The 26330-nt window shown below is 35.8% G+C and overlaps 5 protein-coding genes, 4 non-coding genes and 1 pseudogene across 11 annotated transcripts; 7 read left to right on the plus strand and 3 right to left on the minus strand.

Moving 5' to 3' along the window:
- The first annotated feature begins 1561 nt into the window (after positions 1 to 1561).
- Positions 1562 to 4103, plus strand: LOC130496265 (glucan endo-1,3-beta-glucosidase 8-like; annotated as a pseudogene).
- Positions 4104 to 5482: 1379 nt separating this feature from the next.
- LOC130496268 (probable WRKY transcription factor 51) lies at positions 5483 to 6853 on the plus strand. 2 transcript variants are annotated; one of them, XM_056988213.1, is made up of 3 exons: positions 5483 to 5785; positions 5858 to 6013; positions 6499 to 6853. In XM_056988213.1, the coding sequence occupies exons 1-3, from the start codon at positions 5559 to 5561 to the stop codon at positions 6713 to 6715; spliced, it is 600 nt and encodes a 199-aa protein (XP_056844193.1). In that variant the 5' UTR covers positions 5483 to 5558; the 3' UTR covers positions 6716 to 6853. The 2 variants fall into 2 exon arrangements, with proteins under 2 accessions (XP_056844193.1, XP_056844194.1); XM_056988214.1 differs by having other exon boundaries at positions 5488 to 5785; positions 5876 to 6013.
- An 831-nt stretch (positions 6854 to 7684) lies between these two features.
- Positions 7685 to 8439, minus strand: LOC108829051 (uncharacterized). The gene is made up of 2 exons (XR_008935372.1): positions 8036 to 8439; positions 7685 to 7961 (listed from the first exon to the last, which is right to left on the minus strand). It is a non-coding gene; the product is annotated as an uncharacterized LOC108829051 (transcript).
- Positions 8440 to 8872: 433 nt separating this feature from the next.
- On the minus strand, positions 8873 to 12510 carry LOC108829029 (ABC transporter F family member 5). The gene is given in 8 exon segments (XM_018602675.2): positions 8873 to 9265; positions 9354 to 9482; positions 9571 to 9828; positions 9909 to 10229; positions 10304 to 10645; positions 11290 to 11807; positions 11810 to 12251; positions 12505 to 12510. Coding segments are annotated over 8 exon segments (2217 nt in total). The 3' UTR covers positions 8873 to 9064.
- Positions 12511 to 13492: 982 nt separating this feature from the next.
- LOC108829042 (uncharacterized) lies at positions 13493 to 15382 on the plus strand. The gene is made up of 3 exons (XM_018602698.2): positions 13493 to 13654; positions 13814 to 14098; positions 15015 to 15382. The coding sequence occupies exons 1-3, from the start codon at positions 13637 to 13639 to the stop codon at positions 15060 to 15062; spliced, it is 351 nt and encodes a 116-aa protein (XP_018458200.1). The 5' UTR covers positions 13493 to 13636; the 3' UTR covers positions 15063 to 15382.
- A 188-nt stretch (positions 15383 to 15570) lies between these two features.
- TRNAL-AAG (transfer RNA leucine (anticodon AAG)) lies at positions 15571 to 15651 on the plus strand. The gene has a single exon. It is a non-coding gene; the product is annotated as a tRNA-Leu (tRNA).
- Positions 15652 to 17729: 2078 nt separating this feature from the next.
- On the plus strand, positions 17730 to 17924 carry LOC130497366 (U2 spliceosomal RNA). Its single transcript, XR_008936358.1, has one exon. It is a non-coding gene; the product is annotated as a U2 spliceosomal RNA (small nuclear RNA).
- An 890-nt stretch (positions 17925 to 18814) lies between these two features.
- On the plus strand, positions 18815 to 19008 carry LOC130497362 (U2 spliceosomal RNA). Its single transcript, XR_008936354.1, has one exon. It is a non-coding gene; the product is annotated as a U2 spliceosomal RNA (small nuclear RNA).
- Positions 19009 to 20423: 1415 nt separating this feature from the next.
- Positions 20424 to 22586, minus strand: LOC108833308 (flotillin-like protein 3). The gene is made up of 3 exons (XM_018606737.2): positions 22182 to 22586; positions 21337 to 21902; positions 20424 to 21113 (listed from the first exon to the last, which is right to left on the minus strand). Exons 1-3 carry the CDS (start codon positions 22543 to 22545, stop codon positions 20634 to 20636), a joined length of 1410 nt encoding a protein of 469 aa, XP_018462239.2. The 5' UTR covers positions 22546 to 22586; the 3' UTR covers positions 20424 to 20633.
- Positions 22587 to 24004: 1418 nt separating this feature from the next.
- LOC130496269 (precursor of elicitor peptide 1-like) lies at positions 24005 to 24990 on the plus strand. Of its 2 annotated transcripts, none has more exons than XM_056988215.1 (2): positions 24005 to 24271; positions 24689 to 24990. In XM_056988215.1, the coding sequence occupies exons 1-2, from the start codon at positions 24110 to 24112 to the stop codon at positions 24854 to 24856; spliced, it is 330 nt and encodes a 109-aa protein (XP_056844195.1). In that variant the 5' UTR covers positions 24005 to 24109; the 3' UTR covers positions 24857 to 24990. The 2 variants fall into 2 exon arrangements, with proteins under 2 accessions (XP_056844195.1, XP_056844196.1); XM_056988216.1 differs by having other exon boundaries at positions 24006 to 24271; positions 24695 to 24990.
- The last annotated feature ends 1340 nt before the right edge of the window (positions 24991 to 26330 follow it).

Genomic DNA, 26330 nt, shown 5'->3' on the forward strand with positions numbered 1-26330 from the left:
AGCTTAGACAAGACATTAAAGGAATCGTATTGCCTATCAACGAAAATCACAATCAAAGATTTTATCTATCTTTCTTAGGGGTCAATTTCAAATTTCTCCAATGACTATCAAATATTAAGAAATTGTTTGTGTATTACATGAAACAATACTAGATCAACTGAGACTTTCCAATGGTGTTTTTTTTTAATTGTTGCCAAATGAAACATGATTTCAGTAAGGTAACCTCGGCATGTTTCAAAAATATAAACAACCTCTGGCCTGTACAGTGGATTGTGGTTACCATGAAACACTTTCATGGAGGGTCCAATCTAATTAAGTTGTTTCATTTAGAGAAAAGAAGATAAAATTGAGGAAATCAAATGATCCAGTCTTTTTTTGAAAGAATTTTAAATTTATTCACTTCAAAAACTTTTGTACAACTAGTGCTATCTTTTATCTACACCGGATAAAAAAATGTTTAAAGATTTTAGATTTTATCATAAAATTGAACAAGACGAGGTTTGAACCCAGGATGTTTGATCCAGTCTTAGTATGTTTGATAGTGTTTTTTTTTCAATGTTGACTTGTTTCCTTGCTGTGAATGAAAAAAAATACATAAGAGGCTCATAGAATTGACGTGATGAAATGGAAGAAATCCAAGTAGACGGCAAGACAAAATTAATAAAGATGATGAATTCCAAGTTCAAACATATAAAACAGTCTGGTGATGAGTATATATAACGCAATTTGAATCGTAAGATCTTGCTCTATGAACGCATAAGCAGGTAAAGAATACATGTGTCGAGCTACCATGGAAGTAATAACTCCTAAGGAGTGGTATTTCCGTCTCCTCCTGTTCTTATTTAAGCTCATTCTGCATGAAGGTTTTGTAGAAGCAAACACATGTGACTTTCAGATAAAAAATCTTTGATCTTTGGACTTGCATGCGGAGCTAGACAAATTAATTTTCGAAATCTTATTAGCACGTCCTTGGGAGGATAATCAAATATGAGTAGCAATAATATAGCATAATCAAGAAACAGTAGACTGATTCAAAGTAGCTCACTATGTATAAAAGGCGTATGCTAAGGCCTAAGAGATGAAAAGTTTAACAATGAGCTTTGTTTTTAACATTATAGTTTTTTTCTGTCGACAACCCACTCCGACATGGCTGGCTTATTTGGAAAAAGAGAATGTCTGTAGTCTGAATTTTTAGCAAAGAAATCTGATCGCTCATTGAGTTAACATTTTGATTTAGCATTCCTAGGATCCACAATGAGCAAAGAGCTAACATTTTGGTTTGAAAATGTAGATATTGATAAAAATAATGCTAGATTCAAATTTACATATCGATGTACCACCGTAAGTAAAACTATTATGCGACCGAAATCCACATTAAACAATGCTAATTTAAGAGAGAATTTAATCCTCAAAAAAGAAAGTTCGACCAATTTTATATAGCGACGACATATTCTCTTAGCCAAAAACAAAATAATTAACTGATTACAAGTGTCCGGCAAAAGACATCTATATTCACTCGTGGTTCTTCCTAAAAATAGAAACTTATGTGAAGCTAAAATTCCTCACTAGCAACCTAAAAACACTCTTATTACAACATTAACAAAGACCACCTAAAGACACGAAAAAGAAATTCCCCGACTGTAAGAAAACACAACAATCAGACAAACAAACAGAAACACACATCTTCGAGCTAGATCAAACAGACCAAATCTCATCATCACCAGTGTATCAATATGACCATAAGAGCAGCGATGCTTGTTAATGTCGGAACGGTTATAGTGACCACTTTGACCTTAGCTAGCTTGGTCAGAGGCTTCGGTGTGAACTGGGGCAATATCGCATCGCATCCGTTGAATCCTGATATTGTTGTTAGGATGCTTAAGGACAACAAGATCAACAAAGTGAAGCTTTTTGACGCCCATTCATGGACGATGAATACTTTGGCGGGTACCGGCATGGAGGTTATGGTTGGAATCCCTAATAACCTTCTTGAATCTATAGCCACGGATTACGAAAATGCTAAAGATTGGGTCAAAGAAAATGTCACGGCTTACATGGGTAAAAATGGCGTCAACATCAAGTAAGCCGAAAAAAAAACTGTTCCTAATTAATGATCATATTCAAATATTAGATTAGGCGATAAGTGGACTGACTCAAGTCCATTATATGATCGCCATTTATAGGTACGTGGCCGTGGGGAACGAGCCATTCTTGTCAGCATACAACGGATCGTTCTTGGAGACAACGTTTCCAGCGTTAAAGAACATTCACAAGGCGTTGAAAGAAGCTGGACATACCGATAAAATGAAAGCCACGATCCCACAGAACGCTGAAGTTTACCAATCAGCTAATGATAAGCCATCAGAAGGAGATTTTCGAAGCGATGTAAAGAAAACGATGGTCGACATAGTCACCTTCTTCCATGATAATGATTTACCTTTTACCGTCAACATTTACCCTTTTCTTAGTCTTTACCTAAACGAACATTTTCCGTTGAATTTGCTTTTTTTGACGGTAAAGGTGAGTCAATTCCTGATAACGGTAAGAACTACGATAACGTGTTTGATGCGAATTACGATACACTTGTTTACGCGTTGAAGAAAGCCGGGGTTAAAGATATGAAGATTATCATTGGGGAGGTAACTTGATAAGCAAGTTATTGTTTATTATATGTATAATTTTAAATAAATCGTTAGCCAATGATTAGACGCCTTATATGAGATTTGTGTTTAGGCGGTTGCATAGGCGCAACAACTATACCAGCTTAAAAATAAATATTTTTAAAAAATTGATTCATTCACAGTCAATTTAATTATTTTTTTTGTCATTTAAGAGACCGATTTTTAGAATACTAGTTAGGAATATCACAGATATTGAATTTTTTTTTTGAATTTGGTTATCTTTTACAGATTGGATGGCCAACGGATGGTCATAAATATGCGACGCCAAAGCTAGCAGAGAAATTCTATGCAGGTCTTATGAAAAGGCTTGCTAAAGAGGAAGGGACTCCACTGAGGCCTGAGAGATTAGAAGTTTATCTCTTTGGTTTCCTCGACGAGGACATGAAGAGTATTATGCCTGGACCATTCGAGAGACATTGGGGAATCTTTAGGTAATATAAATACGTTTTTCTTTATATCTAACACTCTAAAACTATATTTCTTGAACGACAAGTCACCTTCTTGTTGTTTTTAATATTTACATATAGACTTTCATATGATGTGGTAAGAGCTATTTATATCAAGTTTCAAAGTTTTGCTCTCCTAAACTGAATTTTTCAGATACGAATAGTAATAGTATAATACTATGCATGCGTTATTAAAGCCAATTCTTAACGTTTATATATTATTTTGCATAAATGTTTTTAGTATTTTGATGTCTTTTTTGTTATATTATTAAACTTTTCGATGCTTTATTATTCACCTCACATTATTATCATCACCAATATTTTTAGGTAACAACTATTAATTTGTTACGACTCATATATAATGTTCGTCTTTTATTTTCCTTGGTTACATTACCACATATAAGCATAATTGGATGTTGTTCAAAAAAAAAAGCATAATTGGGTAAAACAAAACATCAGTCGTTGACATTTCTAGTTTTTTTTTGACATTGACATTTCTAGTTCTTTCTAATATTTGTCCACCAGATACGATGGAACACCTAAGTTTATGCTAGATTTCACTGGAAAAGGACGCAAGATGGTACCCGTGGCAGCGAAAGGTGTGAAATACTTAGATAAACAATGGTGCATAGTGAACAAAGATACGATCAATCTTGATAAGGTTGCTCCGGACCTAGAGTATGCATGTTACCACGGTGACTGCACTGCGATGAAGGGTGATTCAAGATGTAGTAAGCTAGACAAAATCCAAAACATATCATACGCATTTAACATGTATTATCAGATTCAGGGCCAAGACGTTAGGGCTTGTGATTTCAAAGGAGCTGCTAGGATTACTAAGGACAATGCGACAGTGGGAAGTTGCCTGTTCCCTATTCAGATCGTTAGTGGAAGTGACGACTTCAGGATCAGCTTTGTGTTCGGAAGATTCCTTGCCGTTGGACTTGTTCTTCTAGGATTAATCACAATTATATAGTTTTTTTTATTTACTATTTTGTTTTTCAATTTTGGGTTATTGATTCCATACGTTTATTTTTATTTATTGTTCGTTTGATAACATTTGAATTAGTAATTTTATGTGTTTTATAGATCGATAATCAAATCATATATACTCGTTATCAGTTTAATTTTTTTGCCAAATTTTTAAAAAATCATTTACTCGTTTATAGTTATTTTTCCGTTTGAATTTCAGTTTCATTTGTGTACATATATATACATCTATACATCTTATGTTCATGATATATACTCAAGAGTGTTCAATCATATCGTCATTCCACAAATGTGACAAATTTTACGGTGAAAATATCATTTCCCATTATCAACTTTGATGCGTCCATATATTTTCTTATAACAAAGCCACACAGCATTTTTCTGCATATACTTTTCTTTGTTAATTCATTATTTTTTTTTACCTTTAAACACAATAAAAAGCAATTATTGTTGTGGTTATAACCAAAACAATTAACAGTGGCGCCAAGAAATTTCGCCTTACCTTGAAGACAATATTAAAAGACCACTTTGAGTCATTGACTTAGGAATAGACTTGTGAAATTTTGTTCATATATACATGTCAGTATGTTGGTCTGTGTGTTAATACTATATTCTTGATACATTGTTGCTGTGTGACAGAACTTTGGACGGAAACAAAACGAATAAGAATTAGAAAACATATAATATTTTTGTCGAAAATATATAAATTTTGTCGAAATTAAGAAAATACGTCGTCACTAGTTATAGGCTTCCTATCAAGACTGGAGTGTACTACCTTTTTCTGTTGCTAAGAATGTAAATATCATTAACAAGTAATGAACAAAAGATTACAATGGTTAGAGGATGCTTCAAGAAGCCAATATGCTTATACAAACATATCGATTAAGTTTATCAAAGTATCCCCTATAAAGCATAAATACATTTTCAGAATTCAATAAGTCACGTCTTATTTGTCTTGGTGTACACTGTAAATTACAAAACGTTCTGTCGGTTTCAGACGCAACAGAAGCAAGACATACAACTTGCATCTTCAGACTTCAGCCGTCGATCTAAAAACCAAAATCCAAATATTCACGTTACTGAGCACTCACTATAACGTGGACATTAACATAAACGATAGTGATCTATTTATGCTAAACTCATTACTTTAAGTGGAAGCTCACTTTTCACGTCCCTGCGGTCAGTCCATACGTCATTGCGGTGACATCATCGTCCGTCCATGTTCTCTTCGTTCACACGTGGTGTTGAAGCACCTTCCAAGTATCTACCGTGAACTTGCTTGTCATAATAAATGTTTATTAAATCTTATCTCTTAATTATCTTTCTTTACAAAGTTATAAACTTCGTACATAATAAATTATAAATAAAAGACCATTCATTTCTTTGTCTACCCTTCTTCACTTGCACTCTCTCTCTTTTTTATTCTTTCTATTGTGAAAAAATGAATCCCTCTCAAAGCCCTAGCCCTAATCTCACGTTCTTATCGGATGAAAAAACTATTTATCCTTTCATGGATAATTATGATTTTTCCAATTTGATGTTCGATGTTGGTGAAGGAGGCAACAATGGTTTGATCCAGGAGGAACCTTCCTCTCCGACAACCATCGTTACCGGCGAAAGCGGCGGATCCGGCAGCGCATTGACGACGTTGAGTAAAAAGGAATCAACGTGAGTTTTAGTGATTCTTAACCAAATATTTTTAGTAATTATATTAATATATATACAGTTTATTTTTAATAGTTTCAATTGCAAAAATAGGGGAAGTAAAGATGGAGAGACGAAGGAGGTGGGTCATCGAGTTGCAATTAGAACAAGATCACAGATTGATGTGATGGATGATGGTTATAAGTGGAGGAAGTATGGGAAGAAATCTGTCAAGAACAACACTAACAAGAGGTAAGGATTTAATTAAAAAAGAAATACTCATTTATGTCAATGTCTTTTTTTTTTCATTTCAAGTAATTGTTGATTTGTAATATCTTAACTAGTTGTTTTAAAATTATGATATCCTCGTTTGAGCATTTTCCTGTCACTATCTTGTAATTCTTCTAATGTTATAGAATAACCACTAGCTTAGATCATATAGTGATTTGAATACTGTCTAATGGTCCCGTGTTATTTACCAAACCACTTGTATTAAAATACAGATTGCATATGCATCCTTGTGTATATATACATAGTTTTCTGATTGATTAGTGGTGAATTGACTAATTCGTGTGTGATCATATAACCACTCATCATATAGATCTTATCTTGACTCATATTATCTTAGGATAAACAAAACAAATCTCCCACATATATTCTGGATAAATAATTAGGAGATCAAAACTATTGGTGGACTAAAACTAATAAACGGTGAATGGGTGTGAATATGTAAACAGGAACTACTACAAATGCTCAAGTGAGGGTTGCATGGTGAAGAAGAGGGTAGAGAGAGATGGTGAAAATGCAGCTTATGTGATTACAACCTATGAAGGAGTCCATAACCATGAGAGTCCCTCACATGTCTATTACAATGACATGGTTTTGTCTTTTGATCATGATAATCCGAGCCAACACTCTCTTCTTCGATCTATCCAAAAATTTCCACCATCTTGAGTTTAGTAAATATCTACCATCATTATAAATATCGCTATGTATTGGTTCTGGATATTTTGATTATGAAATTAACCTCTTGCGGTTATCTAAGGTATTAAAATATCAATGTATATATAGTTGTTAATTTGCAGTGTTATGTTTAGAGATGTTAAATTAATAGGTTTCTAATGTTTTTTTCTAACAGAAGATATAGGTCTGTAATGGCTTTTCTCTGGATGTTATTAACGGATACAAATTAAACCAAGTATATACAGTAAGGTATGAATTATATGTAACCGTGGTAACTGATCTCTTCTGGTAGTGAAACTTATAGGAAATAACCACATGATGATTGAATCATAAAAGTCGTCCAGATGATATGAGTGTTTCTGGAAGCTCTGTTTCTTCTTGGTTTGTATTGGAACAGTGTGAGAATGAAGTTCTGGAGGAAACGTGAAAGGGAGAGTAAAGAGCAGATCTTTTAGTTTCTTAATGTTACCATACTTGTTGAAGTGGGTTTAATTGGATGTTTAGATTTGATTGATATACATTGATACTCGTCCTACACCTGATGATCATGTGTGACTGACTCAGGGAAGATAGATCCTCTGCATTGAACAGTTCAATTTGAACTGGTTAATCTGGTTAGAAGTTATGGTTGTGCTATATCATTTGATCATGTGTGACTCCTCTGCATTGAACTGGATCATTTGGTTAGTAGTTGAGCTATCTCATTTGGTTACGTAGTAGTATATTAAGTAAAACATTGTTTTCCTTTAAAGTCCGTTTACTTACTGTGTTTGCTTTTGCAAATGTGTCATGGTACATGTCAATGTTGGGCTAAAACTCTGAAAGTATTCATACTCTGCATCATTGATCTTTGGATCTCAAATCTTCTATTCACAAATTAATGGTCTCTCAATATATATATATATATATATATATATATATTTATATATATATATCTTCTTGACATGTTTGAATCTGAATGCTATGTTTGGTTCCTTTTTGAAATGGAAATGGTATTTGAATCTGAGTTTTTTTTTAATAACATTATGAGAAGATTTACATTTCATCATGTGAGGTTTGTTTGGTGACTTTCTCAGCTGTTTTGTGAACTACTTCCCCTACAACACCTCCTGCTAGTTTTGCAGACTCTTCAATGGCTTCTTTGCTTACTTCAAGGCTCCTTGTCGCCGCCTCTTTCACTTTCTCTCCTTTCTCTTCTCCTTCTTCTCCGTTGTTCTTGTCGCTGTTGCTTCTGAAACTGTCATAACAAAACGAACACACATGAGCTTTAAGATCAACCATGACTTTCTATACGAATGCTTATTTGTTTACTCTAGATTTGGAGGGTAAAGCTTCATCTGGATCTTCTGCATTGCACCTTGGATCAATTCCCAAGAGCTCGGTGGAAACTTCTTGCCAAAAATCCCACATATGATCTTCAAAAAGCGACGGATTCTCTTCTTTCCTGGCAACACCATCATCTGAAGATACTGGTGAAATGATCAAGATGGTGATGAAGAATAAGAATGAGAAACCCAATCTGATTCTTCTTGATTCATTCATGTCTATATGTTTTTAAGTAAAAAGCTTCTGAGATATCAAGAAAGGGGTCAAAAGAAAATGATAGAGAGAGAGAGAGAGAGAGAGAGAGTTGGTGCCATGTTTCTAGCATCAAGAGAAGCAGAGCAAACACTTTTTTTTTGTTTGAACGGTTCTTGCGTTAACACCTACATTGATCTTGAAGCATCTGTCTTTTAATTAGTTGAATTTTACATTAAAAGACTATTTAATTAGTTAACCATTACATAAAAGATTAATCGTGTCAGTTTTTGTTGCCATGTTTCAATGTGGTTTCAGTTTTTTGGATAATTTCATATATTATGAGTAAAAATATCGGTTAATTTAAGGTTTATAATTTAGATTCTTCGGATAAAATATCAGTTTATTCAGATAATTTCAAATATTTCAGATAACACATACAGTTCAAAAATTTGATAATCTGGTTTATAAATAATATTTTGTTATTTAGAACCTAGATGTAATTAATATTTTTAGATATATAATTTTTATTTTTGAAATTTTGTGTATTCTTCCTGTTTAATCAGTTCAGATATTTATAAAATTCGATTCGGTTTTGTCTTTTGGTTTATTTTCTTGATCCTGGATAAATGTGTCCAGCTAACTACTAGTATTGAATCTGAAGTACACGTTCACCAGCCTCTAATCCAATTTCTAAGACAGTTAAGTTTCTTAATAGTAACCTTAACTGAAAAAGTATATCTATACAAACTGATTCCACGATAAAGACGTTGCAACTCTAAGAAGACTTTTTATAAATCTCTAAGACTCCTTTCACAGTACTCAGTTCCATCTCTTTGAATTCTTGCTGGCCTTCGACTTCTGTTTAGCCTGTTGAAACGCCTGCATCTTCTGCTTCTTCCTCGCTTCTTTCTCTGCTTTTGACATCTTTGACTTGGCCTTCACTTTTGGTGCTTTCTCTTCTAGCTCTGCTTCTCTCTCTACCGCCTTTGCTCTAGCTTCCAGGTTCTTCTCCAAATAATACTGCCAGAGAGAATCCACACACATTCAACAATTATGAACAAGCTAAGACAAAGAGCAATTCAAAGAGAATGTGGCTCTGGACTCTTACATTGTAGTCGCCAGCGTAATCTTCCAAACAACCATCTTCAACTTCTATGACTCTGTTAACAATCTGTTTGATGAAGTATCGGTCGTGTGAGACTGCAATGACTGTACCTTGGTACTCGTTTATCGCTTCCTGATTCACCAAAACAGAAAGTTAAGTCTCTTTGTAATAATAATTGTATCCAAAGACTACCAAGAAAATAGTAGTAAACTGAACGAACCTCAAGCATCTCCTTTGAAGGAATGTCCAAGTGATTGGTCGGTTCGTCCAAAACAAGCACATTCGAAGGCGTCACCATGAATTTGCAGAAAGCAAGACGCGCTTTCTCACCACCGCTCAAAAGAGAGACTTTTCTATCAAGCATGTCTGCTTTGAAGTTGCACCGTCCCAAAAGACCTTTTATATCATCACTTCTCCAGTCTTCTGCAGCTTCACAAACCGTTTCAAGAACTGTTTTATCCAAATCAAGAACCTCAGCCTAGCATCCAAAAAAAAAAAAAAAAACACGTCAAGAAACTAACCAAACCTAATCTTTATTTAGAGCTAGTGGTAACAGACCTGGTTCTGTTCAAAGTAGTTTGGTAATACATTGTGCTCTCCTAGAATAACTTCACCTTTCGTTGGCTTCTCTAATCCCATTATAAGCTTCAGCAACGTGCTTTTCCCGCAGCCGTTGGGGCCAATAATAGCAATCTTTTCTCCTCTTTCTATAGCTAGATTCGCCTTCTTGAATAGCATCTTATCCTCAAAACCAAAATCAACGTTTTTAACAGTGACTACAGATCTCCCACTCGTTCCACGCTCTGGAAACCTAATTTTCATCTGCTTCCTCTGGAAAGGCTTCTCTATTAGCTCCTGTTCTTGCAGCTTCTCTAGTTTCTATTACAAAAAAGGAAACATAAGCTCAAACTTCATCTTTTATGTAATGGCTAATGATCAGCTTGCTTGCTAACCTTTTCTGCAGTAGAAGCACGGCCAGAGTTTGCACCAGCACCAAGCCTAGCGATCAAGTCTTTGGTTGATTCGATCTCTTTCTGCTGCTTCTCCCAAGCTGCGTTCTGAGTTTCGATCCACTCTGCCTTTGAGATCACGTACTGAGAGTAGTTACCTTCGAACGTCCTGGAGACACCCATCTCGGTTTCGACGATTTTGGTGCACAGCTGATCAAGGAAGGCTCTGTCGTGTGAGATGATAACCATAGGCACTTCTTGCTTTTGCAAGTAGCCTTCAAGCCACTCGATGGTATCAAGATCCAAATGGTTTGTAGGTTCATCGAGTAGCAGCAAGTCTGGATCCTACTCATAGAAAGACACACAAAATACACATTAGCTTCTAGTTGGAGTGAATTCAATCTAATCATTCATACCTGAATATCTAATCCAAATTTCTATTTTGAAAACTCAAAAAAAAAAATCTGATGTTTAATCCGAAAAATTCGAATTTTCTGAATTTTAAGCCAAATTAACCAAAAAAAACCGGAACCAAATTTTGGATATCAACCAGATTCCTATCGAAACCAAGATAACCGAATTGAAACCAAACCGAAAAATCTGATATTTGATCAAAACAAATCTGAATTTTCAGACTTTTTAAGCCGAATTAACCAAAAATAAAACTGAAACTGAACCGGAACCAAATTTCGGATATTAGCAAGTTCCCATTTTCCAACTTTGTTATCCAAACCAAACCAAAATAACCGAACCAGTTTCCCTAAATATCCGAACAGATCATATATCTTAGAACCGGAAAAAAAAACGAAAACTGAAATAAACCGAACCCATACCAAACCAGTTTTCCTAAATATCCGAACAGATTCTATATCTCTAGAACCGGAAAATGAAAACCGAAATAAACCAAAATGCACAGTCCTAACTACACAATCCACATAAGCTTCTAATTCAAACACACTTCTCAATGTTTGAACTCAATCAATTCATACCTGAAGCAGAATCTTGCCAAGAGACATCCTCATCTGCCACCCACCACTAAACGAAGCCACAAGCCTATCAGCATCCTCGGGAGCAAACCCCAACTCCGGCATCAGCTTACTAATCTTAGCATCAACACTATCCAAACTCACAGCCTGAGCTCTCCTCTGCAACAGATCAAACTCATCAAGCAACCTCCCCATCAGCTCCAAATCATCAACCGACCCTTCGATCGCCTTCTGAACTCTCTCCAGCCTCTCAGTGATCTCCATCTCCTCCTGAAAAGCGCTCATGAACTCTTCTTTAACCGTCCTGCTCATCGACACCTCGAACTCCTGGCTCAAGAAGGCAACTTTCATGTTGGGTTTGGCCTTGATCACGTCCCCCGAGTCCGGCTCCTCTTGCCCCGTGATGATGCGGAGCTGAGTCGTTTTGCCTGCGCCGTTGACGCCGACTAGGCCTACTTTCTCGCCTCGTTTCACTTCCCAGGAGACGTCTTTGAGGACTGTCACGCCTTTGTAGCTTTTCTTATGTTCTCTAGCTTCACCCCGGAGGAGACTCCCGAGGAGGAGGAAGACTTGTTGTTCTTTCCGGCTCGTTTGCGGTCGGAGTCTTGTTGGGTTGTTGGGGTGGAGAAGAGTGATTCGATGTCGTCTTTTTGGAGCTCTTTCACGGGGGTGATTGTGGAGACTTGGGATCTGATGATTGTGGTGGTGGATTCGCGTCTAGGGATTGGAAAGGAGGAGACTTTGGTGAAGTTTGATGCGATTGGAGATGGGTATGGGCGGAGGCCGGTGAAGAAAGCGGAGCGGAGGTTGATGGTGTGGAGGTTTGTCGATAAAACCCATGATTGAAAGTTTGGATTTTTCGACGGTCTCGGAGGAGAATCTCTCGCTCTACTGAAGGATGAAGCAGAGGAGAGGAAGAAACTCTCTTGGCGAGAGAGTGTGGTTTGGTTTGATAAGAGTTTCTTCTATCTATACGGTTAAGTGTGAGCCACGAGATATTTATTAGATTCGTTTTTTTTTTTTAATTTTCTTTTGTGTGGTTTGTTTTTAGTTTGCGTTATTTTCTTTTGTTCCTGTATATTCCAAAAATATACATCATTATCATACATATAAAAATACAAAACTCAACTTACAATTTTTTATTATTCGCTAGCATTAGTATTTCTGAAAAATGTTATCTTTTAGCTCTCTAGCAGTAGTATTGGTAAATTTTACTACCTTCATTTCCTTTTATATGTTGTTTAACGTTTTTTCATACATATATTAAAAAAATCATTGAATTTTCTATTGTGATCCTAATTAATAAACTGTTATATTTGATTTTTTAGTTGAAAATAAGGATAAAAGTGAAAAAACCATAAAACATATTCATTGACAAAATAAATTGGCACTCATTATGAAATAGAGTTTAAATTCTACAGCAACGCTTAAAATAAAACAGACAAAGTAGATCATAAAAAATTATAAATGATTTTGAATGTATTAGCTTTTGAATTTTGCTTCTATATCTAATTCAGGACAAAAGTCACAACAACAACAAGAAATAAAAGTAAAAATAAAAGTTTTAAGTAAAAATAAAAGTTTTGTGGTTGTGGGAGAAGTTTTGAAGATAACACTGCGTAATCCGGTGAAGTTACCTCCTTGTGGTTCACATCACTCCTTTGAACAAAAGACACTGCTCACAATCTGCCACTTGTCAAATTACAAACCAGTCAAGCAAGCTGCTCTGTGGATGTCATTACGCCACCAATGTTAATCGCCTCCATTATTATAATCTGACCAAACTAAGTTACATTCGTATCATACGTTACATTTATCAAAACTAATTGTAGACTTTTGTAGTTATTGAATGGACACAGATTCTCTAGCGATTAATAAGTTTAATTTTTATTCAACACAATACTCATCTATCAATAATAGGTAATGAAATTTCTTTCTCAGTAGTGGAGTGTGTGTAACTCACGAGTTCTCAAAGAAGAAAAAAATATATGAAAAGATCAACAAATCGAGTTTTGATACTAATCTGCTAATAAATATTTTAAAATATCAGATTAGATTTGAAAAGTTATTTGCCAGCCATCCCAGTGAATGCCCTTATGGTAATTTGAGCTTACCATTTTTGATAAGAAAATACAGAAAGAAAATATATGATATGCTGGTGTAACATTGTAGCTGTGATTTTGCTGTATTAAAGTTTTGAACAACCAGTGACAAAAAAAAAAAAGTTTTGAACAACCTTTCCTTACCAGCTTTATATATTTCTCTGTATTACCATCTTTCTTGCTCCAAAGATCATCTTCTTAAAAAATAAAAACAAGAAAGGCTCTCTTCTCTCTACAGCTTTGATCATATGGACGATCCAAAAGAGGTTTAAATCTCTCATACCCTTCTTCTCTTTTCTTGTATAAACCCTTCTGCTTATGTTTTTGAACTAGTCTCTGATATATCGATATCATGAATCTTTGTTGAGTTAAACCCTGTTTTGAATTTCATAAGATATTGAATATGGGGGATATTTTGTTGGCAGAACAAGAACTCGCCATGGCTATCAGTACCACAGTTTGGAGACTGGGATCAGAAAGGAGGAACCGTTCCTGATTACTCAATGGATTTCTCAAAGATCAGAGAGATGAGGAAACAGCACAAGAGAGATCCTTCCCGTGTCAGTCTTGGCAATGAACAAGACTTCATTAACCCTTTTCATAATCAACCTACTTCTGTTGATAAAACTAAGGCTAAGCGCACGACTGTCCACAGTGACAACAACATAACCGACAATGAGTTCCCCCACCACCAGCGACATCCTCCATCCGTAAGTTCACTTGCATCCTTTCAGTTTTGTTGCTATCTTGAGTTGGTTGTGTAGCTTTGTCCCATTGTTATGTTTTATGGAATCTAACTTTGTAGCACTATATTTTTGCTACACAATCATGTCCTCGCATTTGAATTTTCCAACTTAACATTCATTTTTCTTGATGATTGATTGTCTTGAAACCGGTAGGTAGGTGTTTTAAATATGGTTAGGTTGTGGAATATGACATTGTAGCTTTATATGGTTAGATTTTGGGTCACACGTTCTGTGCCTATAGTTTACCTTTTTTCCTTAAAACTTCAGATCTTTGTTTTTTAAGTTCGGATTGAGTTTGTGTCTACATGAAATGGATGATTGTTTTTGTGGATTATAGCTGAGTCTGTGTTCATTTGATGTGTACCTTACCTTCTTGGGTTGGTTAGGTAGTGGAATCAAAATTTGTAAGCATTATTTGGCTATTTCTAGCAATTGGGTAACAGTGGTCCTTCTGTATTTGGTATAGTCAGTTGCTTGGTGCTATGTATATATTACTCATGATATTAATACCCCCAGCAAGCTTCATAAACTAGACTTTGAGTTTATATTCGATTTGGAGTTGGATTGGGTACGAATGAGTATATACTTTATACTGTTAGAGAATCACATCAAAGGAATACATTATGAGTAAGGATTATAATTTCTATTCATCGAGAATGATAATATATTATAAGGTGATAATTCACTTAAATCAAAGTAACATAGTTGTTGTGATGGTTTCTTTCAATCAAAGTAAAGCATAACCCTTTATGAGAGAAAGGTGTGGCTTTTGTTTCTTGTACCTACCATGTGAACTGACATAGATAATATTTCCTTTTTGAGGACAAGACAAGACATTCTTAATCTTACGTGTAAATATGTGTATGTGACTTTGGAACAGACCAGGAGAGGAATCTTCAGCTTCTTCAACTGCTGCGTTAAAGCTTGAAGCTATTTTATAACTGAGAGTCAGAGACAATGAGAAGATGTGTTTCACTTATTTATAATAATGACGACAAAAATGAGATATGGTAGTGACACCTTTTCACATACATTCCTGCAAAGCAGCAGCGTTAATCAAGTTTGTCTGCTGTTTACTGTTATCTTACGATTGTCTAACTATGTGTTTGGTAATTGTCAAGAATAGTTAGTTTTATTTCTTTTCTTTTTGTTGTAGTTTTTGGTTTATTTAGAGTGGGTAACTTTCAATATTGTGATACATTACTATAAAAAGATGCATTAAGATTATAAATGATGAGTTGTGTGTTACTGAATGGTGTTTACCATTTAACAGTCGAACACTTGCTCTACAACCATCCTCGTCAAGCCTTGTACTACTCAATGGATACCTGAAAGATTAGAGGATAGCTTTTATGTATTATTATAAACTCCTACCAAGTACTAATGTAGATTCATTGTAGATTCTAGTATATTTTTGACTCCAAGCTAACATCAAAGTTGATATGGCCGAGTTGGTCTAAGGCGCCAGATTAAGGTTCTGGTCCGAAAGGGCGTGGGTTCAAATCCCACTGTCAACATTATCTTTTGTTTTCTTTTCTGATGAAAACAGATTCCCACCTAAGCCGTCGATCTAAACCTATCTCCTTGTTACTTACTGGTAGAAGTTATTAAAGTGAGATGATACAAGGCTTTACAGAAAAATAATACATCATCTAGGTTTCTGAAGATTTACAGACTAGAACCATCTTGGCTTTGAACATCGACCATGATTGAACGAGGGGAACCAGATGAACATAGTGTGAACATTCGTACCAGAAAAAGAAGAAGATGAGATAGTGTTTTTACTTATTAGATTCTCAGAGTTTGCATTATATAAACCTCACCCATTATGGTCTTCACTAGTGCACGTAGATCTCATTGAACTTTCGATTATAAAACTCAGCTCAAAGTTAATATGGGTTTTATTTAGATCTGTAATCAGTGCAGACAAAAACAAATCAGCAGGTGGGCTAGGCTTTCGTGAAATAGAACAATTCAATGATGCCCTCCTTGCAAAAGCAACTTGGCGAGTTCTGAAGTTCCCTCAATCTCTACTCTCACAAGTCCTAAGAGGCAAGTATTGTCACTCCTCCAACTTTCTTGAGGCGGTGCAACCCTCTGCAAGCTCACATGGTTGGAGAGGGATATTAATTGGAAGAGATGTATTACTGAGAGGTCTTGGCTGGATAGTGGGTTCTGGTAATGAGATCAGTGTGTGGAGAGATCCGTGGCTCTCCCTCAGCACCCCAATTGTACCCATCGGCCCGCCTACTCTCGACAATCAAGCTTTGAAAGTTTCAGACCTCATTGATCCTTCGACTCTCTCCTGGAATACTAGTATCATTAGAGAGCATCTTCCTCAGTATGAGGACCAAATTAGGTAGATAGTCCCAAGCTCTTTCCAAATGAAGGATGATCTGGTGTGGCTTGCTTCAAAATCGGGTGAATACTCCACGAAGTCTGGCTATGCCCTCTTAAAACTACATACTGATTCACCAGACTTGGAGTTTAATTGGAAAGCATGCATCTGGAACCTTAAAACCACTCTTAAGCTGAAACATCTGCTCTGGAAAATCAAGAGTGGTGCCATCGCAGTGGGCTCAAACTTACAAGCAAGAGGTATGTCAGGAGACTTTAGATGCAAACGCTGCGGAAAACAAGAGACTGACCTTCATCTCTTCCTGACTTGCCATTTTGCCAACCGAGTTTGGGATCTCCTCCCAGACCTTCACTCTCCCTCACCAGTCTCTATCACCACGATCCCTCAGCTCCTACAACAGAGTAAGAGATTGATCTGTTCGCCACCCGTGGGTTTGTCTGATGCAGCTCTATTCCCCTGGGTTATTTGGTATCTCTGGTCAGCAAGAAATATACTTTGCTTTGAGAACGTCACTATCACAGAACATGAGGTAGTTAACTTAGCTATCAAGGAAGCTCGATCTTGGCAAGCTGCCCAACAAAGCAAATCTTCTCTACCTCTCCCGGTACTCACCCGTAAGGATATCCAATCCACTGCTCTCGCTAGCGAAATTCAATGCTTTGTAGACGCAGCTTGGAGTTCGGTGTCACACTGTGGGGGTTTCGGATGGATTTTTCAGAATCACGGCACCGGTTCGTCACGATCTGGTTCTTCAAACCGCAGCCATGTCAGCTCTGCCCTCGTTGCAGAAGCTTTTGCGGTCAAAGCTGCACTCTCGGAGGCGGCGTTGGTTGGGTATGTTTCGATCACCTTGTGGTCCGATTCACAAACCCTCATCTCAGCTTTGTCTTCTCAGACAAAGACTGTCGACATCCAAAGCATTTTACATGATATCTATATCCTCTGTAGAAGCTTTGCATCTATCTCTTTTAAATTTGTTCCAAGACTTAAAAATGTTGAAGCTGATTCCCTTGCTAAATCAGCTATGTATGCTTTTATGAACGTTGTTTAAGTGCGTAAAGTTTAAATGAAGTTTGGTTTGCTCAAAAAAAAAAGATTTGTTAGTCTGGAATATTACCTATAGGCGGTTGCATGTTGTAAACTATGTTATATTCTTTGTCCCACATCGCTTAGCTAGAAGGAAGGTAGTCATAACCTGATGAGTATAAATAAGAGGCCGTGTCTAACTTTCAAATCATACCTTTCTCGGCTTTTTGGCTAAGATCAAGTGTAGTATCTGTTCTTATCAGTTTAATATTTGATATGTGCGGTTATCGGTCCACATGATATTAACTCTATTTTTTTCGGGTGAAAGCCCACTAAAATAGCTTGCTATCCGGGCTTTCTGAATCGTCTAGGCATTGCACTACTGTAAGGGCAGGCTCAACCCATCAAACACCAAGTTCAACTCTTTAGTTTTTACTCTTATAAGCAAAGCCCAATAGTCAATACCATTAACTACAATCAGTCAGTACACGGCCCACGGATTCCTAAGTGACGGTGAGATTCAACATGTGAATTCATAATTACATTATTGATTAATCTTTTGCTTTGTTTGAATTGCACTTTATGATAAGAAAAAGGTGTTGTGTGAAACAGTTGACGATTAACAAATCAATCTGCAGCAAAGAAGAAGAGGTGTTACCCCAATGAAATTGAATCCAAGAAGTAAGGGAAAGCCACCAAGATCTTACAAACTCCTTTTTCTGACTTTGATATATAGCTTCCATGGCTGAAAGATGACGATTTTTAAGTAGTTCAGGCCACTCGAACCAACTGTATGAATTTAAAGTTTCTTCTACAGCTACAAAATAAGCAGCATCTTCAAGCCAACCTATGCACAACGAATATAATATCCTCAGTGAGAACGTGCTATCCAGATCAGGCCAGAAGACTGCTAACAAATGAATGTTTTAAATTGTATTTTCACATAATAATAGAGGGATCAATACGGAAATCTTGCAGTTTGCTGTTCAGTTCACCGTTATACCACTAATAAGCCTCTCTGCTGCCTGAGAAGAGTTCAGTGATCAAACTTAACTTCTCAAGCCAGACCAGTGCTTATAATTAATGAAGAAATATGTAAAGTTTTTACCAAAAGTATAAAATATAGCGAGAGTTTATCATAGGAGGAGTGAGATGGTTTGTTGATATGGAATGACGTATAGGCGGTTGCTTAAAGTAAACTATACTGTGTTCTTTCGTCCCACATCGCTTAACTAGAAGTAAGGTGGTCATATCCTGATGTGTATAAATAAGAGGCCGTGTGTAATGTCTAATTCATACCTTTCTCGGCCTTTTGGCTAAGATCAAGTGTAGTATCTGTTCTTATCAGTTTAATATCTGATATGTGGGCCATTGGCTCACACGATATTAACTTTATTTTTTCAGGGTGAAAGCCTACCAAGATAGCTTGCTATTTGAGCTTTCTGAGTCGTCTATGCATTGCACTACTGCACGGGCTGGCTCAACCCATCAAACAACAAGTTCAATTCTTTAGTTTTTACTCCTATATAAGCAAAGCTCAATACCAATCAGCACACGAGTATACTTCATGATTATGCCGTAAATGTGGGTTTATCTGCGCCCACATCCAAAAGCTGAAGTTAAAGAAAGAATTTCAAGTAAGTTGAGAGAAAATAAAAGAACATGAGGAAGCGAAGCTAGTTTTTACCAAACTGGAGGACTACAATTCTGGGTGCTCCGATTGATTTTCTCAGCTCAACTATATATCTTTAGTAAGAACTCCCTCCCTGTCTTATGACAAAGTGTAGCCTTCATTAGCAAATACCCTTGCCAGATTTTCAATACTGAGCAGGAACTTAGAATATGCAGATCTACACTTGTATTGTTGAGCATGATTTTGATCTTCCCAACGCCAGAAAAAAATAATCGCATTATTTGAAGTTTAGCAGATGCACATAGGACCGTGACAAAAAAAAAAAAGAAGCAGATGCACATAGGACAAGTGAGATTGACTTGCAAGCCAGATTGTGGGTACCTTAGTTATCAAGGGACTCGTTTAACTTGTTAGCAGTTTGATAGTTCACACAATCAGCATCACTGAACAAAAATAAGATGTGGGAGTTTAGCATTTGATCAAACAAAAAACAACATACAAATTATATATAGAAGATTCACACATTTGTTTGTGGGAGCTTATCCTTCATTTACAAGCTTATCGGGAGAGAAGATAAGGTATATTGACATATTATACAATGTTATTTTTTCTTCCATTATTTATACAAAATTTGAACCATATTATAAGGCTGATTGATATTGTACTATTTCAATTTTTTCGAAAATGATTTTTTTTACTATTTTAAATATTATCATTTCTACGTTCACTATTCATAAATGATTATGTTGTATACAATATTTATAAAACGCATTAACCATGTAGATATTTTTTTCATTGATCCATTATATAACCATCTATAACATTTTGTGTTTGTTTTTTACGTAGTCAAACTTTTATAATTATTTATTGAACATATAAATCATCATTGCTGTTACCACCTTTTTCATTGATCCATTATATAACCATCTATATAACATCATCTAATGTAAAGGCCTTTTTATAGCTTAAGAATTGATGTAATGTAATGGCCTTTTTATATATTTGCAGTTTAGTCTACGGTGGATTCTCTGGATACATGTCTTACTATTTTTTTTAATTAGTGCTTTGGTTTTTCACAATTTGCAACAAATAAACTTGTATGTATATAAAACAATGCTACAAAACATTATTTAAGTAAAATGGTCTGCCATCGTGTAACGTTTCTTTTGTCAACTCTGTAACATAGTCAAGCCTTTTATATTGTCAACTCTACCGCAGTTTCATGCACACTAGTCGATATTCAATATACGACTTCGATAATTGATACTATCTTTTAATAAAATAATAAACATACTTTAATTAAAGAGCAAACGCTGACTTGACTTCTCAGCCACGACCGCGAGATGAAATTGTGATTATCTACAAACGCTGACTTGACTTCCAAGTTCACAACCATAAAAGATATCATCCAAAAGCATAAAATAAAATAAGAAAAGAAAGCACTCTTTAAACTCTCAACGGCTGTGTTATTGAGCCTTAAGTTACTGACTGGACTCAGCACCACGTAGTGTACCAATCCAAGCCGGTGGCTGCATCCCGGTCTGCTCATAAACCGTATCAAGAACCGGTGGCAACATCTTGTAGAGTCCAGCAATATCCTTCATACCACCACTACTCATCCCCTGATCAACACCACCACCACCTTGGTTCCACACACTGATCTTAGGCTGCAAGTCCCTGATGGCCACAGCATTGGTCTTGGCGATATCTTGATAAATTCCATTGTTGATCATCAAGAAGTCCCTCATTGCTGAGTAGTTGTTGTCAACTGCGCCTAGGAGGGTCTTGATATAAGTCCCTTGAGCATTGGCCATAGCGACAAGCCCCTCTGCTTCTCTTTGTTTAGCATAGAAGGCTGCATCAGCTGCAGCTTTGGTCGCCTCCGCTTGCTTCTGCTTCTCGTAAAGAACAGCTTCTGCTTTCTTTTGCTTGTCGTATAACTCCCAGTTTGCTTCTTGCACCTGTCATAATAACAACAACAATAATGTCATGATCTGGGAGAAGAAACAAAAGTCTAAAAGATTGAGATGATACATGGCCGGTTCCGGGCACAACCGGATAAAACATTTGCATTAGTTCCCAAATTTTAAAGGGTCACATGATCCCTAGATTGTATAATTTTTTTATAAAAAAATTAACCTAAAAATGTTTATTGTCTTATGAAAACTTGAGATGATGCATTACCTTGGTCTCATATTCAACAGTGGCTTTGCTGAGGAACTCAGCTTTGAGCTTCTCTGTCCGAGTCAAAGCATTCATTTTCTCAACTTGAGTTTGAAGCTCAGCTTCCCTCATAGCAACTGCCTTGGCAGCTTCAACCTCAGCCACACGAGAGCTTTTGGTCAAATCAGCCTTCTGAATCGCAAGTGCTGCGTCAGCCCGAGCAACAAGAGCCGCCTTCTCATTCTGAAACACTTGGACCTCACTCTTCACCTTGATCTCTTCCTTTGTCCCTTCTCCAAGCCTTTGAGTGGAGATGATCTTTGACTCAGCGTCAATCTTTGCTGCATTCTGGATGGTGAGCCCGGTACGTTCTTTGGCACCAACTTCTCCCTTCATCTTTGCCTCTGCTACATCGATCTTGGCTTGGTTAGCTGCTTCCATCTGAGTCTTCTGACCCAAGTAAGAGAAGTACTCATGTCCAGGCACGTCAACGAGCTGCTTGACATTGGCGTTGTAGATCACAAGACCAAACTGGTTTAGCTCAAGTTGGACCTTCTCAAATACTTCCTTCTTGAACTCCTTTGTACCTACAATCAATCAAGAATTTGATTGTGATACAAGTTTTACCGGAAAAAAACCCTAGTACATACCTAATCTAACAAACCCAAACCCTAGTATATACTCTCTCTATTTCTATGATATATAGTTCTATGTTCTTAAGCATATTAAAAAAAAACATATTAAATTTTGATAATTAATAATATTTTTATTACCAATTTTCTTTAAATTTAGACCGAAAATAAACCATGTTTTTTTGTAAGAACATTTAAATTTCTGAAACAAAAGGAGTATAATCTGTATAATACCTTTGAAGACCTCTTCCATGGTCATGGAAGCAACAAGAACACGAGTCTCTCCCTCGATAACACCCTGAACAAGCTCGTTGACGTGATTCGAGTGCTTATCGTGCTGAGACATAAGCATGGCGTACAACAAGAGAGCGTGAGGGTCATCAACGCGTGGACCGATGGTGAAAACGGCGGGGAGAATAAAAGGGAGCTTCTCGGAACTCATGGCCTGGACCTCGAACGTGTAGTTGACCGGAGAAACATCGAAGACGGTGCAGGACTGCCATGGAAGCACCCAAGACTTCTTGGCAAGCTTGATGTCTTTGATACCACCACCAGTGATGGCAAGATACTCCGATGCTCTAGCGACTTTGTAACCCATTCTTCCTCTTCTTTGGAATGTTAGGTCTGTTTTTTTTTTGTTTCTTGAGATGTACGCTTTGACTTATATAACTCCTCAATACGCGTATTTAGGAAAATCAAAGGAAAATTAACAAATATTATCTTCAATTTCTTTAGATTTCGTGATCTACACGAATTTTCCAAAAAAAAGTTTGTCAACGTCTACTAAATCAATTCTTTTATATCAAATTAATGGTATAGTTTATGGAAATGTATGTATTATACGACTTTCAATTGGTACCTTCTTCGAAATTGCTTTAATTTTATTTAGTTGACGATGGCCAAAGAATTATGTTAATATATACATACTTTATAATTAAGATATTAATTAGCAACGAGTTTTATATGATAGAGTTGTAATGGTGTTTAATGCTTATCTTTCATTTATCTGTATAAAATTAAGTAATATGCAAGATATATTATGGTGGATGGATATAGTATAGGTGAAGCATCCAAGAAGGCCCGGACATCTTTTATCGTGTAAAGAATATATGACGAATCTGAATAAGTTCTATTCCACAACTACATTGAGCATTAGTTTCTGATTAAATTTTAATTAAAATATACTGAATTTGTAAATTGACTACTAGCCGTTTGCCGTAAAAATAAAAAAAGACTACTACTAGTCATATCCATATCTGGAAAATACAGGTCAAGTCCACCCATCGCAAAACTTTCAAAAAAAGAACATAAAATTTACAGACGATTAACTTCACCTAAATATAACAGATACAGTTAACAGAAATATCAAAAAAAATCTTAGCAAGATGGATGCAAGTCAAATTGAAAGTGAGTGGGAAACTATTTGATCACTTTCATATGCACGACTGAATCAATAAAGACACTTTTATAGAGTGGTACAATTGATATTTTTAGTTTATCAATATGCTATATCTTTCTATAAAATTTCTAGAGGATGGAAATGCTCTAAATCCAGAGATAAGAGAGACTGAAAAGGTTACTTTTGACGCCTGACGGATCTGATCAACACAACTAAACTATAACTATATATAATTGCAATTGTTAATGTCTAGTTAAATAATGCAGAATATTTCAAGCAGAGAATAATAAGTAAGATGACTATGATCAATCATCACATGACACAACACAACTTCTTCGTCAGTCTCCAAAACGTCTGCTTTATATAATAGCCTCACAACTCACAAGTGACAACCACAAGATGCAAAACACACAACATAGACGGCTCGTTTTTTTTTGTTTGTAAGGCTCATTCAAGTATATTAGATTATTAGTAGAATGTAGAGTCATCATCGCACCTAAAGCCTAAAACCACATGCTTAATAACAAATAAATATATTTATATGGATAGATTCAATGAGTTTCTTAATCGTATTCCAAAGCCATGATTAAAGAAAATGTATACTATATTAAAGACCCACACCAAATACCGAGTTAGGCCACTATAAAAAGCTAAGTTGTCTCTGTGATCTATCGGCTCAATCACTCACATTTAAAGAATATTTTTCACTCCTCTCACCAGAGTTATTCCTACTAGTAAAAGTTTTATCTCAGATCTAATCTCAATGAAAAAATATGAGAGACTAAGTGAAGAAGAAACTTATTGGTGGATACCATTTAAGTTCCTCGACCAAATTCTTAAAGCTATCCTCAAGTGCCTTGGTCTTCTTCATCATGATTCTCCATCCACGAAAACGGAGTCGTCTCCGGTGACTTCAAACCAGCCGGTAAGCTTTCTTTAACAATATTTATTGATTCTTCTAGAGAATATTATGGATTAATATGGGATTATTATTTTCTTCGTGTTGTGTGTCTGCTAAATTGGCTGTGCATGAGAGTGGCAACTAATTTAGGGGTGATCTTAAAGATTTTCTGTTTTAACGATTTTAAAGGAAGTCGAAAGTTTTTGGGAGTATATTTTATCAATTGTTTGGCTCTTGTATATATTTCATAATTTTGTTTTCCAGTTTTTGTAAGTTAGAACTAGTTATTTAGCTATTTATATTCTCTAAGTAAATAAACTTTATGATATACTGATAAATTTGTTTTTATTAGAACATCAAGTTAATTAAGTTGGATGAAACTTTTGATCGTGTTATGAAGGTTAATATTCAGCCAAGTAGCATTTAATCATAAATTTGTAGTTGCAGGAAGAAGAAGAAGATGTTGTGATGGCAGAAAACGCCACTATAACGAGTACGGGGAGTAAAATCGTTGTGACGAGTAGAGGGACAAAGATGAAGGCAAAGCCAAGGAAGAAGGAAGAGAAAAGCACGGGCCGTTCTGGCAAACATCACAAATACGATCTTTAGCTCATCTAATTTGCAGTCTAATGTGTTCTATTTACAGTGCACTCAGTGTTATTTACTAAGTACTACGTAGCATCAGTGTTATTCATATTTCTGTTTGAGATTTGTGTGTTTAATAATATTAATAACTTATTCCAGTCCTTTTTTTTTTAAACACAACTTATGCTAGTCCATCAATCCGAAAACAACATAAACTTCATTATATTCCCAAATAATGTACGAGCTGAAAGAAATCTCTTAATGCATTTTTTGAAATGGAAGAATTGTTTTTTCATCGTCATCATGTAAGTGTTGTACATGAAATGATAGTAGTGGATGTGATTTTATCTTTATAAATAAAATGTTGGATGATAATTGGGTTCATCAAAACAAAAATACCCGACCAACCATTAGTTTCATAACCAATACTATCAAACTCTGTCCTTACAATTACATTACACGTACCAATTACTGGATTAGAATAAGAGTCAACAGCTCGTCCTAACCCACATTAATTATTGGTCGATAAGTCTATGCGTGTTAATCAACTACTATATCTTTATGGTTAATAAATATGACTATACATATCTGCAACACTGTATTTTATTAAAGCAAAACGACAAATGCATAAAGACATTTTAATTTTGAACTTCAAAATGACGAAATATATTTTATTTTTCTGAGAAACTTAGTGGAACGACCAAAGATGACCACATATCACTACTCGCCTACTTGGTTTAATCTTGAGACTGAAAACAAACCCTTCGAAACTACAATCATTCTACTATCATACGTATTACTAATCAAAACAACAAATTTATTGTTCTAAAGTTTAATGATTTTTCTTTATCCAACATTTTAGTATAAGTTTATCTTTTCAGAAAAAAATCGAATGATGGATGTGAAGTGGAAAAAGAAACGCACTGACGAATAATACCATACCACAAATTCACAATGTGTGAACATGATAATATTAAATACAAAGGTCACATGTAGCCAGGTAGGACTCTCTCTACGAGTAACATATGGTTTTTACTTGTTATTTATCAAACAGCATTTGAATATTCATACTGTCACAACCACGAGTAGCATGAAACACCAACTTCGAATATAAAACAATTACATTCCTCCAGGGAAGAGTATTCTATAAAACCCATAGTCATTAAAACATACATGTTGACAGGTCTCGCGTCACTGGAAGGTCCATAACTATTAAACAAGGTACGATGAGACATAAAATTGAAGTTCTCTAAATTAAACCCTACAATAATCATTTTCAAAAAAATTACCAAAAGGTTCAGTCCGAAACTCTAATATCTGAGGTCCCGAAACCACAATATGAAATAATCATTATCAACACGTTTGTCTAAGGAACCACAATAGTGAATTTAGTGACCATAAATGCACTAAGCTAAAGGAATAGAATAATAAGACATGTTGGAGTACAATTTAGTATGATACAAGTTCGAAACTAACTAATTATCAAAGCCCTTTATAA

This window comes from Raphanus sativus, chromosome 6, assembly GCF_000801105.2.
Source record: "Raphanus sativus cultivar WK10039 chromosome 6, ASM80110v3, whole genome shotgun sequence".
NCBI lineage: Eukaryota > Viridiplantae > Streptophyta > Magnoliopsida > Brassicales > Brassicaceae > Raphanus > Raphanus sativus.